The sequence below is a fragment of the Ascidiella aspersa genome, chromosome 3, assembly GCF_963924565.1.
Source record: "Ascidiella aspersa chromosome 3, kaAscAspe10.2, whole genome shotgun sequence".
Lineage (NCBI taxonomy): Eukaryota > Metazoa > Chordata > Ascidiacea > Phlebobranchia > Ascidiidae > Ascidiella > Ascidiella aspersa.
This window is the reverse complement of record NC_139449.1, coordinates 15,950,643-15,967,228: the sequence shown is the minus strand read 5'-3', so window position 1 is coordinate 15,967,228 and position 16,586 is coordinate 15,950,643. Positions and strand designations below refer to the sequence as shown.

At 36.1% G+C, this 16,586-nt stretch overlaps 1 protein-coding gene across 1 annotated transcript; it reads right to left on the bottom strand.

The window, feature by feature from the left end:
• Positions 1 to 468: 468 nt before the first annotated feature.
• Positions 469 to 16,065, bottom strand: LOC146160396 (putative ATP-dependent RNA helicase DDX52). Its single transcript, XM_083383521.1, has 7 exons — positions 15,598 to 16,065; positions 15,091 to 15,476; positions 13,800 to 14,001; positions 6,493 to 6,679; positions 6,279 to 6,409; positions 4,503 to 4,684; positions 469 to 1,943 (listed from the first exon to the last, which is right to left on the bottom strand). Exons 1-7 carry the CDS (start codon positions 16,012 to 16,014, stop codon positions 1,730 to 1,732), a joined length of 1,719 nt encoding a protein of 572 aa, XP_083239647.1. The 5' UTR covers positions 16,015 to 16,065; the 3' UTR covers positions 469 to 1,729.
• Positions 16,066 to 16,586: the final 521 nt, after the last annotated feature.

Here is a 16,586-nt window from a genome sequence, read left to right as displayed (position 1 = left end):
TCCACAAAAAAATATACTTCATTACATCGTTTAAGTCCAAAGACGCTATGTGTGCGCGGGGTGTGACTCATAAACGATACAAAGGTAATTTTTGTTAAATGGGCACCACTTTTCGTACTACACGCAACATTGTTTAAGATTAAATGTTTTATGACGTAACTTTGTGACGTCATTGGTTTCACGTAGTGGGCCTTCAATAGCTCTTGAAAAAGCATTTTGGGCCGCGACAAAAAAGTTTATCGACCACTGTTCTATATGCTAACTTATTCCGCTGTTCTAGTTTAAATCTCGTCATTCTTTTAGTAATATTCAATGCTATTTAACCACCTTTGTCTATTGTGGTTGGCTTGCGCGTTAGACACGCAACCCGAGCTATCGGAGTCTTAAAGAAAGCGTGAAATAGAACGCGTATGTTGCCCTTTTGCTGTATTGTGTAGATTCTGTGTTCATGGGCGATAAAATGCAGTTGTGTTAAAAATATACCCACAAACATGAATTCTGGTTTGATGATCCCGATATTGTGAAAACACACAATTGTTGTGTTCAGCACCCTTTTAAACTATTTTTGTTACTTTTAGCTCGGTTTTCGTGTGTATTTATTCAATTCTACGTCAGATAATTTGCAGCATAAAATGTAGGCCTATTACGTCACAATTGTCAATGCGGATTTAAATTGTTTATTTGAATTTAGCTACAAGCATGAATGAAAAAGTGGCCAATGCGAAATGCTCAAAACTTTTGTGTAAAAAAAATGGAAAGATTTTTTAGTTTTAAGTTGAGAATGATGTTAAGTGCGCAAAGGTCGAATTTTACTGTACAAATTGTCTGGTGTAGCTGCGCAAATGCGCACCTTAGAGGGAGGGAACACTGGATATAATGTTACAAGAAGTTATCAAAACTTATTTAGCTACAAGCTCCTTGAAAAGTTTACGTGAATTTAAATTGTAATTGGTACTTTCACTATTTTTGTTTATTTGGATCAAAAATAAAACCGGACAATCTTGCCATATTTTGACAAACAACCCCTCCAAAAATGTGAATATCAGCCTATTCGAGTATGATTCCGATTAATGAAGTACGCCCGAATTAAAACACACGTGTTTCATATGTTAACTTTAAATCTATGAGTTAATTTAAACTTCTTATTTTAGTACATATGTGTAGCTACAGTTCTCTAGAGTGGAGTATAATTTAAGCACAACCAATCGTTCATGTTATAGAGTCGTGCAATGTAAATGCGGATTTCGTTTATTTAAATTGGGGTAGATTAATAAAAGGTCGGAGTCCAATGCGTTAGAAAATACTAGTTTTGTATAAATAACTTCACCAATTTGTTTTTGGGTGTTTTTTATAGCAATCATTGTTTTGGTTCAGTCAATTTTAAGCATAGTAAATGACGTTAAAAAATATATTTTTTTCTAGTTTTCATTGCCACCAATCGGTTACAAGTGGTTCCCAAACGGTTTTAGCCTAATACACAAGCTAAGAAAATAAAAAGAAGGCGGTATACACTTTTCGCAAAACGATACTTAACACGTAACAATCGTATTTGGCTAAATGTCATAATTTTAACGTTCGCGGCTGATATTTTGAGTCACAATGTGTACACCTAAATACAGGCTTGAAACAAAACTGGCGCACTTTGGTGTTGCGTTTTAACTTCTGTGTAGAGTCCTTCGGTGTTCTCCAAAACAAAATACAATACTAAGTTTTACCCCGTCAAGAGTTTTTAAACTTTTTCTTTATTTTCTTGTGTCAAGTTATGCTTTAAATTCGTGCTTTTATTTCGTCTATTGCCCTTGTTCTTTTTGGCTACGGCAAACTTCTGTTTCTTTGGGTTCAATATCTCAGGAGGAGCGCTGCGAATCGTCAGGCGTTTCTGCGCTTTTTGAGACATTCGTTTCATTTCGTCCTTCTGAGGCTTTTTTAGTTGCAGCATGTACCTAAAGCGAAGTAAAATGACTAAATTACAAAACAGGACAAGTTTAAAATAAAATTGTTTTTGATCGTCCCGAATTGCCTAATGTACTAATATTAAATGCGAACTAAGGATAAGTCTGAACATTCTCTTTTTAAGAAAGCCAGGTAATATGTTATTGAATAACATTTGAATAAAGATATGGCACTAAACGCACATGTTTACCATACACGTGATTTTAACAACCTAACAACAAAGTTAATAGTCCCTAGTCTGCCTGAAAACTCTCATGGCAAACATTGCCTAATATTCTTACAGAGCTATACATAATAAAAACCCGAATAAATAAAGTACCTTGCATGACACCATATAAAATGCACAGGTAAAATCCATTTCTGCCAATTTACATAGTCTTGCAGTGCGGTCTTTTGTTACACTGTCCTACATTTTAGTTGAGCTTAGCATATATCTTCTTGTTTTGTGACATAAAAACATACATTATATCTCTCTATATCTAACATATTTATAAAATTTTTGTTTCTCTAACTTCAGGCTTCAGCATGTAGTCGGTTTTTCACCTCAATCTAATTTACGAAAAATAAATAATTTTTCGTTCTTTTTAAATCGACGGCCCAACCTCTTTGTTTGTCGCAACTATTGTAAGTAGAATATCCAATCCTTAGGATTGGATGTGTGTGCCTAATTCTGCCGTTTTCTATGGCAGTGGTCGGCAACCGCCGGTCCGCGAGGAGTTCGTTACCGATCCGTAGCAGGGTTGCCAAATTAAAATTTTAAATTCAACCCAAACTGTACGTACTGGTCTTTTTGTGTCGGTGTATGCACGGATGGGGCTGCAGCCTTGATTGTTCGCCTGTCTGATGTAAAGTTCGGATAAAGGAGGTCGCACTACTCATTGTGTTATTCGCAGAGAAATTCTGGCTGGCTTAAAATTGTCAACGGAGCTTCATAGTGTATTCGACGATATAGTTAAAATGATCAACCTCATCAAAGCACATGCACTTGAACACCCGGCTGTTTTTGCAGCCATGTGAGGACATGGATGCAGAGCACAAATGCCCTTTTTTGCACACAGAGGTAAGGTGGCTTTGACGAAATCAATAAACAGTGTTCGAATTTCGTGAACCACTGCAAAGATTTTGTTTGTAGAAACATTCAGATCTCGCAACAAATTTGTTGATAAAAAAATGGGTTCTAAAACTTGCCTACTTGGGTGACATATTCAATCTGCTAACTAACTAAATATTTCACCTCAGGGGAAAATGACAAGTGTATTCAAGTTGGCAGACAGCGTGGCTGCATTTAAAGACAAACTTAATTTATGGGAGAAACGCGTTAAGAAAATGGGCATTTGACATGCTTCAAACTTTAGCAGAGACTTTGAAAGAAAACGTACCATGAATCTAAAGCTTTTTATTACTGTCATTTAACAGCATACAAAAGCAATGAAAAATATGAAGTACGTAAATTTGCAAGAAGAATGCCAGAATGCTATCTTTAATCACTTGAACATCTTAAACATGAAGTTGCCATGTAGGAAACAAAACATATCTCAATTGGTTGAATACGTTGAAGGCTTTCGCAAGAAACTTCTATTATTCAAGACTTCTTTGCCAAGGATTGATGCTACCCATTTATTTCATGCTGTGCATTACTTGGTGAAGGAAAAACATTGATTTTATCACATTTACAAGAAAATAGGGGACATCATTGCGAGTTTAGCAGCAGATTGGTCGACTTTGATTCACTGAAAGCAAAATTGGAGCTTTATCCACTGGAAGCAGCTACTGAGTCTCAACAGTCTTGTATCCAACAAGAAATATGTGAACTACAGTCAGATCCTTTTCTTTCATCGAGAAAACAAAGCGTTACAACACCTTTTGAAAGCTTGTTTGAAAGCTATGAGCAGTTTCCACGCTTAAAGAGAACTTGCACTGAATATGTGTTCCATGTTTGGTAGTACCTACATTTGCGAAAGCACTTTCTTGATAATGAAGCAGATAAAAAGTGATGTACAAAACAGAATAGCTGATGAAACGCTGGATGCCTGATTACGATGGTCGACAACTGAAATCAATGCTGACATTAGCAGTAATCAGAAGCAAGAAACAATAAAATGTTTTGCTAATTTGTTTGTGCTTTATATATCTCCCTTAATATAAAAACGCCATTCATGCAACTTAGCATTGGGCTGATTAAAACTAAAGTAAGAAACTTGCAGTTTTTTGATTACTTTGGGGTTTTCTGACTGCGGCCCGCAAGCCTACCTCAAAAACTGGTATATATGAGTGTCATTAACTAAAAATATTTTTGGCCAACAATAAATTACCGTTAACAGTAATGAATCACATTTTATTTCATAGTCAAGCTACAATTAATTTTTTCAGTGCATGGGTACATAAACTCAGTAAAACCTAAAAAAATATGACACACCTTTTACAAAACAATATAATTATAACTGAACAAGTGAACAATCATCCTTACTGCACAGGTAATAATATCAGTCATCTACTGGATAATCTGTATTTAAGTCTACCCCAACTTAAAAAGATTTAAAGCTACAAACCCTGGAACATGACATCCAGCTTCCCGGATTACATTTGCTATGGATCGAAGTAGAGGTCTGTCAGCATCCGTAAAAAAAGTGATTGCTTTCCCATGCATTCCGGCCCTTCCAGTTCTTCCAATGCGATGAATATAACTTACAGCACTTGTTGGAAAATCATAGTTCACCACCAAGTTGACGCCCTTATTACAAATTTATATTATATTTATATTTTCTGTACAAAATGTATTGCCACAAAATGCATGGTATTGCCTAAACTAAAAAGGGTATTTAAAAATTTATATATAGAGCCCGTTTTGTGACAAGTAAAAATAAACCTACACCATTTCCCCACATTGCCCTGCCATGAAAAGGATTTACTATGTTTATTTTTTGTAAAGGGCTGTAAAATGCACGAATTTACATGCATTTAGCAAGTGATTCCAAAACTTTTTTATTCTGTGACCTAATTTTTTTTTATTTTAACAATTTTTGGCCCACCATGTGCCGTAACCTTTTTTGTATGCCTTTAGCCCATTATTCACATAAAATATATCAACCTGGCTGATATACATATATATCAAAATTGCCTGTCTGCAATTTACGCCTACATAGTCGGACAATCTATTATTAAATGCATTGATTCTAACAACATCAAAAAAATCCTTTTCACTTCCGGTTTATTTTTAAACTGGAATTACATATCTCTATGACAACCAACTGAATTCAAGTAAATTGCTGTGAAAACTGTGCAGCGAAAAAGACATACGTCAAGAGATTTTGCCTTTGCGCATAGTTTATAAAAAGCTAAAAATATGGAAAATGGCCTCGTTCCTATATAGTTTCATACATGATAACAATTATTTTAGAAAACAAAACATATTTGGTTGCAATATTTTCAAATAGCTCTATGGCCCACTGAAAATAGTCTTGTGGTCACTCCTGGGCTATGGTACACAGTTTGAGAATAACTGCATTAAGCTATATGTACTATTTTTACAATTCTTATCTATCAGGAAACCATGTGAAAGGCTGTATAGAATTCAGGGGTTATTAAACTTTCGGGACTGTGCCTCCTTTGGCACTGCCCACCCCTCTAAGAATAATGTTTGGTAGCCACAAAGACCATACTTACAGGCCATATACACTAACTTTAGGAAAAAGCCTTTAAATGTCTAATCTGTTTTGTGTCTAAAGTATTATTTAGAATTGCTAGTCATGGGAAGTAATGCTTAATATTGTTTCAATGGCATGCATTACACAAAATATAAAGTATTTTAAAGGAATATTTAATATAAAGTATTTTACAGAAAGATATTCAGGGGCGCTGAGCATCCTAAGTTTTTTATAGGGGTGTTTGGAGCAACACAAGCACCCCAAGCTTGCAGAAAGATGTTTAATATCTGAGGTTTTCTTTAGATTGGTTTAGCAACCAAGCAACCAAGATTGCTTGGTATAATAATATTCTTTGCCATTCTTGAATACATGATTTCATACAGTGCAACATATGCAATAGTGTGTACTGCGCATTTCGACTAAAAAGATTTCCACCACATGGGAAAAAACGTAAATCAAGTGATTAGTTTTCATAAATTCTCAACAATTAATTATAATTGTGCCGTTATGTCATAAATAAATTCTTCAATTATATTTTTGAAAGTATAAAACTTTGAAGCATTAACAATATTCTACTAAAATACAATAATGAATGAAAAAATAAATTTACTGCACTGATGCAAACCACTTTAACTTTAGTCACTTTGAAAATGTGCCCAACTGGTACTTGTTTAAAGTCACCTTGAAATCAATTCCACGTCCAAGCAATTCAGTGCAAATTAATATCCAAGTTTCTCCACGTCGCATACTTTTGATAGCATTTTCTCTTTGAGCTGGCGTCCGATCAGCGTGAATAGCGTCAATGTTAACTCCTTTAAAAAATTGAAAAATATTATATTTAGGTAAGCTTTTTCATGTTGAAACAATTTGTTTTGCCAACTCAATTTTTATTTACCATCATAAATCATTTCAGCAAACAATTCTTTGGCCCTATCCTTAGATTGAACAAAAATGATTACTGGAGGGGAGAATCCCTCTCTGATAAGTTGCTGAAGTGCCAAAAGCTTTCCTTGTTCATTTCCAACATATTGCAGACTTTGATCCACAGATAGTACAGCAGTGTTTTTGCCACCGATTGTAATCTAAACACACAAAATATAAATGCTGAAGCAAGGACAAAAATCTCAATGACAAAATGGTCAGAAATTTTAAATGGCATAAATCTATTTCATGGGTTGAGTGTATAGACAGTCGCCTTTCAGTTTTGGTATAAAGATTGGAGGCATTGTGGTAATGTAGAAGCGTTCACGGGCGCTTTCGAAGGTGGTTCCGGTTGAAAGTAAGGTCATTACGCCGAACAACATCAACAGGATGTTTGACGTGTCACCGGTTGCGCACTATGTGCGTTTAAATTTGTGTTTCGTTAAATTAGCCAATCGCAAGGATTGTCTTTAAGAGGGGGTAAATGTCACAAATTTAATTATTGTAACCCTTTTGGAGCATAACTAATGCGTTAGGCCGCGAACTGCTGTCCGGGTCGGCTACCCGCCGCCATGGTTTCCCCTTTAGGGATATAACTTTGTGTGAGTTTCGTAGCCTCCCTTTTGCTGCGTGATATCTTTGTGTCGATTTTTTCGTTGGGTGGATACCGAGAGAATCGAACATTTTGAGCACAGTTTGCAATCTCGTTGGTTAGAGATAAGCTGTTGCCTTATGCGAGCACTTGGTGTGCATGGTTATGTCGTACTGATTATCGATCTGTCCAATAAACGACTTGCTCGAGAAAGTAAAGTCATTCCTATCCTTAGCAGCTACTTTGGGGATTGTGTCCAGTCTGCAACAATTGGGGGATCGTCCGGGATTTAAACAAGGTTTGACTTAGAGACTCTTCAAGACGTGGTAGAAATGGACAAGATAGTCGAGGCAGGAAAGAGCATGGGACTCGCAGGTGATGACCTGGTGAAGTTCGTGCAGCAACAGCAGCAGCAGCAGAACGCGAAAAACGTCGCTTGGAGCGCGAAGCGGAGGCCGAAGAAGCTGAGAAAGTCCACAAAGCTAAGGCAGCCGCCGAAGTAAGGCGGGCCAGAGAAGCTCGAAGAGAAAACGAGTTTCGATTAGAGATGAATCGGTTGGAAGTTGAAATAGCTCAACTTCAGCATCGGAGACCAGTCCTATTAAAGCTGGTCGAATTCGAGAACAAAGAGAATAACAAGAATACTTCCGATGATAGTAAAGAGAAGACTACGAACCAAAGGTCTTAAGATAGATAACTCAAAGTGGACAAGCAAGTAGAAGCGTTTGAAGATATGCCTACCGCAGGGATATGTGTCCCAAAGATGCAAAACACAGGCACTTTGCATCCGTCGCTTGTCGCGAAAAATGTCATGAACAACAAAGAAATTACCGCGCCGAGCAAGGACAGCTCGGGAAGCTTGGTCGGCGGAAAAGTGACCGAGAAGAGTTCTACTGAGGAAGGTCAGTTGTACAACGAGGCATTGGAAACGTCAAACGAAAGTTGTTCTGACGACGCTCAGTTGTACATCAAGCTTTTGAAAACGGAAACCGACAGGTGTTATAAAGACGTTCAGTTCTACAGCGAGGCTTTAGAAGCGACAAACGAACGTAGGGTTAAAGACGTTCAGTTGGGCCACGAATCATTGCAAGCGGCCGACAATTCGAAGGTATTGAAGTGCGTGGAAGCGGATGATGTTCAAAAGGCAGGAATCGAGGTCACGCTTTGCACCTTTCTCTGAAGATGACGTGAAGCTGGAGGCCGTGTGCATTTCGGATAGTCCACGGGCGCTTTCGAAGGTGGTTCCGGTTGAAAGCAAGGTTATTACGCTGAACAACAGCGACAGGATGTTTGACATGTCACCGGTTGCGCACTATGTGCGGCCCTCACCGAACAGAGACAAAATTGAGCGGCGTGCGCTTAAATCGGTCATGGCGATGACCCGAGTTGTTTAAAGTTAAACTACTGTAAATGTGCATGCGATGTTTTCTCGTTTGTTGTTTTTCATTTTGTGATCTTTACAATTTTTGCTTTGAAATGTATGTATCGTAAGGTAGCTTTAAAGAGAGGGTAATATCGTCTCTCGTATGCGAATTTGCTATATGGTTCCTGATTTTGCTGGTTTTCTCTAATTAATTTTTGCTAAAATGCATGTCGCAAAAGTTTTTTTAAGTTGGGGTAAAGTGTGGACTGTAACTTGATTTGATTTCGCTTTAAATTTGTGTTTTGTTAAATAAGCCAATCGCAAGGATTGTCTTAAAGAGGGGGTAAATGTCACAAATTTAATTATTGTAGCCCCTTTGTGCGGAACTAAGCGTTAGGCCGCGGGAACTGCCGTCCGGGTCGGCTACCCGTCGCCACGGTTTCCCCTCAGGGATATAACTTTGTGTGAGTTTCGTAGCCTTCCTTTTCTCAGCGCTGCATGATATCTTTGTGTCGATTTCGTTTGCTATTGCGTGGTGTCGTTTTGATGATTATTCGTCGGGTGGATACCGAGAGAATCGGACGCATTTTGAGCACAGTTTGCAATCTCGTTGGTTAGAGACAAGCTGTTGCCTTATGCGAGCACTTTGTGTGCATGGTTATTTGCCGTACTGATTATCGTTCTGTACAATAAACGTCTTGCTCGAGAAAGTAAAGTCATTCCTATCCTTAGCAGCTACTTTGGGGATTGTGTCCCGACCTAGTCTGCGACAGATGGTATAACAAAACATGACTTTCGGGAATTGAATGCAACATAGGTTTTAGGAGTTTAAAATATTAAGAAAAGGTTATAAATTATTTTATATAGCAATAGCATGAATATGTGTATGCATTCTGCAGTACAACTGGCAGGAATTAAATTGGTTAGTGCATAACATGCCGTTTAGTGGGGGGGGGTAAAGCACACTGCTAAGCATATAAATTGTTTATTGTTTTAAAAATTCATCAATTTGATCATAGAATTGTCGTGTTTGTAGTTATACTTAAAGTGGAACTACTTTCACCTAAAAAATCACGATAGTGGTAATTCCAGATAAATATACAAAAGACAATTGACAGGGGGGATCCATGAGATGTTTTAAGCAAATCTATTCCAGCTTAAATGCACTATGCATACTATGCCATGTTGCTCTGCGTGACTCATAACCTCAACAACAAGTTCTTATAAATTGGACGATAAATGTTGATACTTTAAGCAATACCGAATCTGTGTTATGTAGGGATGTTCAAAGTAGAATCCCATAACGAATCCAGAATATTGAATCCTTTGGGAATATGTTGAGGAATTTTAACTATTTATGAATATTTGGCATCTATATGACAACACAACAATTTAAAGGACAACATTTTATTATAATTCAATATTATTAAAAAAGAAAGAAAAAACAAAAACATATCAGTTATCCTTCTGGTAAAGGTGGCTCAACTGGGCAACTCATAAACAGGAACTATTTATTTTATCAAAATTTTGAAATGTTTCCCTGCTACAAGGTTTATTGATCGTAAATCTCAAACAATTGCATTTGTTATTAGTTTGATCATTTTATTGCTTAGACTAGGGGTGACTGTGGGGCGAAAGAGTTGACTGTGAGGCGAACATATGGGGTCAATCTGGTTTGTCTGCCTGTTGTTTGAATGGATCCTTCCGACCTGTAAAGTCAGAACAATGATTTTCTTACACTTTAACAAAAAACATAGTCCGGCGCAGTAAAATGTTCCAAAACACCTGAATACCTTGCACGTGGCATTTCTTTCTCCTTAGTCAAAACTCTGTCTGTGCTTCTTAACCGCAACAACAACAAATGGTGATGCGTGCCTTAGCACCAACGCGAAACGTTAACACACAAACAAAGTCAGCGTTTTTATCACTACCACGAGACCAACCGCGCGGTTAGTTCAAATAGGTCACACACAGCCTTCTGAAAAGCGCACTTAGGAATGAAATTTATGCAGCACCAATGCAAAGCGAAAACAGGCAAAGTCAGCGTGTTTTACGAATACCGTGAGTACAAAGTCTAACCCAGCGTTCAGTCAAATACGTCACACACGGCCTTCTGAAAATTTTACTTAGGAATGAAATTTATGCAGCATCAATGCAAAGCGCAACGATAAAAAGTCAGCGTATTTTACGACTACCGCGAGTCCAAAGTCCATACGCGCGGTCAGTCCAAATACATCACACACGGCCTTCTAAAAAGCGCACTGGAATGAAATTTATATTGGTTCCAATTCCCAGACATAAACAGCAAAATTGGATTCGAATCCAAAGTGGGATCCGATATTCTACTTTGAACATCCCTAGTGTTATATACCTAGTGCACCATGTCTCCTTTTAAATTATAATTTTAAACGCTTTTAATTTGCCTTTAGCACAACTAAAGAGAAACCTTCCCCTAATAATCAAGGGTCAGCCGTGTAATGTCAGGTGCAGACATTTCGCAATTTTCTTAAAGGTGTTTAGTTGCAAAAGTAACATTCTATTGTAATAGTGCAAACTATGCTACGGGGTTATTTGAGGTCAACTTTAGGCCAATATTTTTATGTGAAATCGGAATTGTTAAATAACAGTAATGCAAAACTGGCAACAGTACACTTTGTACTTTTTGCAGAATATTGTTTGGCTGCCGAAGACCATGTTTTAGATCTTTTTGGCACTAATATTTTGTGTTATATAAGTTTTAATTAATTGATTTAGGTAACTTTTTACATTCTTTACAAAAAGTATCTGTATCGTTACGACTGCTTACTATATAACTTATTCCTACCCTAACCAATTTTTTAACCCCACTACCCACCACTAATCAAAACTAAAATACAACAAATTTTATAAAACAGACTAAATTTGTGAAGAGTTTATTGTGTTGCATTCCCCAGACTATGGGCAAGAAAAAATATTTTGGCAACAACCTGGTATTTTTGTCATGTTTCAAGTTTTTATTTTGTGTAGTTATACATCACAGTTTTCACAACTGCTTCAAATGACAATTGTTTAAAATGTTAACCATTTGGAAGATTATTGTTTCTTACAATATACATATATTAGAAAAGTGTTCTGTGATTAATTGCTGTCACTATAAGGTATATATACCCAACCAAAAAAAATAGAAGGTTATTAACTTGTTTAAAAAAAATGCCAATAAAATGGTGCCAAAATTAGTTTTATTCGAGCTACGTCTGATCAAAAAAGGTCCCAAATGAGTTTTATTCAAGCTGCATACAGAGAAAACAGTTGCACAAATGGGTTTAATTAGAGTTATGTACAGACAAAAAAATGTCAAAACTAGTTTTAGTAGAGCTATGCAGGGATGAAAAAGTGCCCAATTAGCTTTATTTGAGTTTTGGGGGTCGTGAGTTCGAACCTCACTAAAGACTATTAGTTATTCTAGGCTGCCCTGCTTGCATCATAGATGAACAGATTCGGTGAGCCTGCAATGGCTTTCAGTGTACTATTATATGTAAGCCGTAATCGTTGGTCAAAAGCAGCTTCAGAAGGGCTAGACTCCAGTTGTTAACACACATATGTGTGTACATGTTTCATTGAATGAATGATATGGTACTGTGAATCACCTTCAATATGAAGTTGCTTGTACTAACAGATTGAGCAAGCATTGGCGTATGGTTGTTTCTCGACTCGCTCTTCTCTGAGCCTGCATAGCTCAGTTGGTAGAGTGACGGTCCCGGCTTAATCAGAGGTCTTGAGTTCGAACCTCACTGCAGGCTAGTTGTTTTTCTAGCCTGCCCTGCTTGCATCATTGATTGACAGATTCAGTGAGTCTGGAATGGCTTTCAGTGTACTAATTATACGGAAGCCGTAATCAATGTCAAAAAGCAGCTTAGAAGGGCTAGATCTTAGTTGTTAACACACATATGTGTGTGCATGTTTCATTGAATAGCAGTCATTAAGCAGCCAATATTCAGAACCTATGTTGGCCTTCTTGCTTCTGCATGTATATACTGTATGAATCTTGTGGAATTGGTGAACCTTTAGATATAGATCTCCAAATCCTCATAAATTGGATACTCATTATGGCCCACATAGTTATTTTACAAATTTAATAAAATTAACTGAGGAATTTGTTGCAAATTGACAGTTTAATTTGACAGAATACCTGATTTGAAACGAATACCTAGGTAAAATGTGATATAAAAATCACTGTGCAAAGTGACTACAATATTGCAAAATGTAAAACACATCAACAAAATTGTTTAATGACTATTTGTTGTTGCATGTTATTGACAAACAATTCGAAAAGGGAATGATATCTGTATCAATTGCCCTCCTAATCAATGGATCTATGTATGTAATTGAATTTATCTTTAAAGATTATTTTTTCTGCTGCTTATGGTTTGATTGTTACGCACCACACTTTAAAATGTGCGAAACCTAGGCTCAATTCTCAAATTCAATTGTTTGTTTGTACTTAATTTTTGCCAGCAAAAAGTTTTGTTAAAAAGTTTCTGTTTGGTGTTGCAAGTTTTACATGCACGCTTTGATAATGGTGCACCCCAAGCATAATTTGATACCCCCTTGGGTACGTGCAGTGTTTACCCAGGTTAAAGAGAACTGTTCTAGACGGTGAAATGTCAATTTAGGAGGAGTGGAACTGTTCTAGACAGTGAAATGTCAATTTAGAAGTGGCTGCGTTGCTTTCAAGAGTTTATCTCTAAAATATATTGGCCTTTATGCCTGGACAAAATAAAAGCTGTAGTGAAACAGTTCAAAAATAAAGATGATTGTAGTACTTAAAGTAAAATGTCTGTTTGCTAAAGTAAAATACAATTTTACAAATTTATTTCAGATTGTCATAAGATTTGAAAAGCAGGTACTTTTAACAATAATATATTACTTTCCATTATTAGCAGGTCTGTTTTAGATTACGTGGCTCGTTGGGGGATGCTAGAGTAAAACAACAATAATAATGTAATTAGCTGCGATTAGGCGGCATAAAGTTGCTGGTGTAACATCGCAGTAATTAAGTTTTTTTTGTGAACTTTATTTACAGAGAACCATACTGCTGCTTGTTAGTGGTCTACAATGCTGCATCAAAAAACCTAAACAAGTTGTGTATAACAAATACTACCTTTTTAGAATGTTTAATTATACAGTTTTTCAAATAAGGATATTCATATATTGCCTATTTTTTTAATTCAAAGAACCTATTAAAATTTATTTAATGGTGCTAAACTAAAAGTTATTTTTTAATTAATTTTAAACAAATCACATGATTATGAATGCCATACAACTAAAAAAAACATGCCTAACATACCTGTAAAACATTGTCCATATTTAAAAGGCACCATTGTTGTACATCAAAAGCAAATGTAGCACTAAACATGGCACGTCGAACCAAAGGATTAGTACAGGAAGAATAGATTATGCCAAGTTGCTCCCTGAAGCTTCTACTTCCAGGGCCTTCCTCAAACAATTTGTCACATTCATCTACAACCAACCACTTCACAGTCTCTAAACTAAATAAACAGTTACACCGTAATATTTTAATTTACCACACCTTGATAATAAATTAGGCAACAACAATAAATTTATATGATATATTTTAATAGGATTATTGCAATGTTTTAAGACAGTTGTTTTTAATTGGAAAATAAAAAAACAGGAAATAAATTAAAGAAAGAGGGAGATTGGAAAACAGGTTTGAATTGCCAGACAGGTGAGTGTCTACAAATCAGCACTCGCCTGAACAAAAAATGTATTCACCGTCACATAATCTGCGAATTTTCATCCTACTAAATTGGTTCTCCAATAATTTAATTTGCTTTCTATTTCAGGGGTTATTGTTTACCACACTGTTTGAACGCGTAATGTTTTTTGCAATGTGAGATAGGTTTAATTCTTGCAAACGCCAAGCAAGTATTGTAAGTGTTTTAGGCAATAAACTACTTTACTTTAGGTACTTGCCAGTCTGGTGACTGGTGTCAAATCAGGATAAGCCTGAATGAATTGCATATTAGCGAGCAGGCGAGCGAGCGCAAAATCCTAACCCTGAACAATAAAAGGATTTTCAGTTTAAACAAAAAGGCAACCAACTTTTTTAAAGGTGTAATTAAATATCAACTTTTCATTAATTCAATTTAAAAATGGCAGTTATTCTTTATGGTGTAATGTCATTATACACTTTATTAACAAAATTAATGTGTTGTTTAACCGACCAGTAGACATTTGTAAAGATGTATGGCTTAACAAAATTAAAGCTAGTATCAGTATACAAAAATTGGTACTGCCCAAAATTAAGCAGTGTTTGCGCGTTCTTATTTATATTTTAGGCCTCTACAGCATTTTTTATGCAGTTTTGCATTGCCACACCTCTTGAACTACACCTTTTTTTTCAAATATACACCAAGATTTGAATAAGGCATTCATGAATCCCCTTAAAACTATGCCACATACTTGCAAGAGGTCCACATACCCCAGTTTAAGAAGCCATGGCTTATTAGGTCATATTTCTACAAATAATTGATCAACTTGTACAGAAAATCAGTTAGGTTGTATTGCTACAAAGCATAACAATTAAAAAAAAAATATACGTTTTATATAAATACCTTATTAGTGGAGGATTTTGTTGAAGGAGGTAAACAAGGCGATTGGGTGTGCTTATAAGTAGATCTATACATTTTGCTTGTTTTAAACCATTGTGAGTAAATGATTTGGTCTCAGGTTTATCCATTATCTTTACACAAACAAGATCTTCCATTTTTGTTGAAACATCTGATGGATTCTGAATTTTTATTAATTCTTTACACTCACGAAAAGTCTGCTCTGCCAACTCTCTTGTAGGAGATACAATCAAGGCTTGTAAGCCCATTTTATATTTAGTTCTTGTTTTCAATATTTGTGACAAAATTGGAACCAAAAAAGCCACAGTTTTTCCAGAACCTGTGGGTGCACAGGCCAAAATTTCGCGGCCATGAAGCATTGCTGGAATTGCCTGCAAAGAATTATTTTTTTATGATTTGCTATTGTCCAAATTATGTAAAAATAGTTCAATAAAAATACTATACCATGAAAGGGAATTTTAAACCAAAACATTTTAATCTAAAATATATTACCTGCATTTGAATAGGAGTCATTTTGCTAAACCCCTTTTTTATAACGATATTCTCTATCAGTGAATGATTAGAATCATAAAGAGCTTCAAGTTCTGTAAAGGTCTTGACTGGTTCAGGGATATCTTCACCGTCAACAAATATCTTGTTTTTTATCCTTAAAGTTTTACAATCTTCAGCGGCCAAAATTTTTCTCTTCTCTTGTTGACTACAATTATATGTTTGATCAACAACAGAGTTAGCTAATTTTGGTGTTTCTATGTTGACAACTTTATGCCGCTTGGTCTTAAAGAAATTCAATTGTGATTGACTTTTAGATTTTGATTTCAGAGCACTTAACTTGCAGCGATCGCTTTTCAAATGTCTACCATCAAACTTTATACTGCTTCGTAATTTCTGAAAAATGTCCTTTTCGTCCATTTTTTTAATTAAATTGCTAAATCATTTATAACAATATAATTAGTAAGATTCCAATCTAAATTTGAAAAAAATAGTTAGGCTATATACGTATTTCCAGTATTTTGATGTTCAGTTATCAGGGTATTGAATTAAAATTACTCTAGCCAGTCGGGTGACTGCCCATTTAACTCTATTAGTCGCAAATTTAGAAAATCATGAAGTGCACACGGAAATTTGAAAGTGAACTGAGATCTTGCGGGTAGACGACCGGAAAAATCTGGATGACCGGGTGTAACAAAGGTCAAAAAAGTGCCCTTGGGTCAAATTTCCGATGCACTTCAGGATTTTTCAATGCACTCTGTATTGCATACATCGCACTGTAAATGTATGCCACAAAAGCATTCAACATATTTGAGGTGCAGTTCAGGTTTTTCCAGGGTGCACTTTTGAAGGGTTGAAAAAAGCTTGCCATACTTTCAAAAGTGACTTATTAGTCTCACAACATTCGAAGAAATTGCACAAAAACAATCCCGGTGCGCCAAGTTCACCCAGGTTTAAACTCTTAGAGTTGTGAATTCGATTGGCGCCAAAGC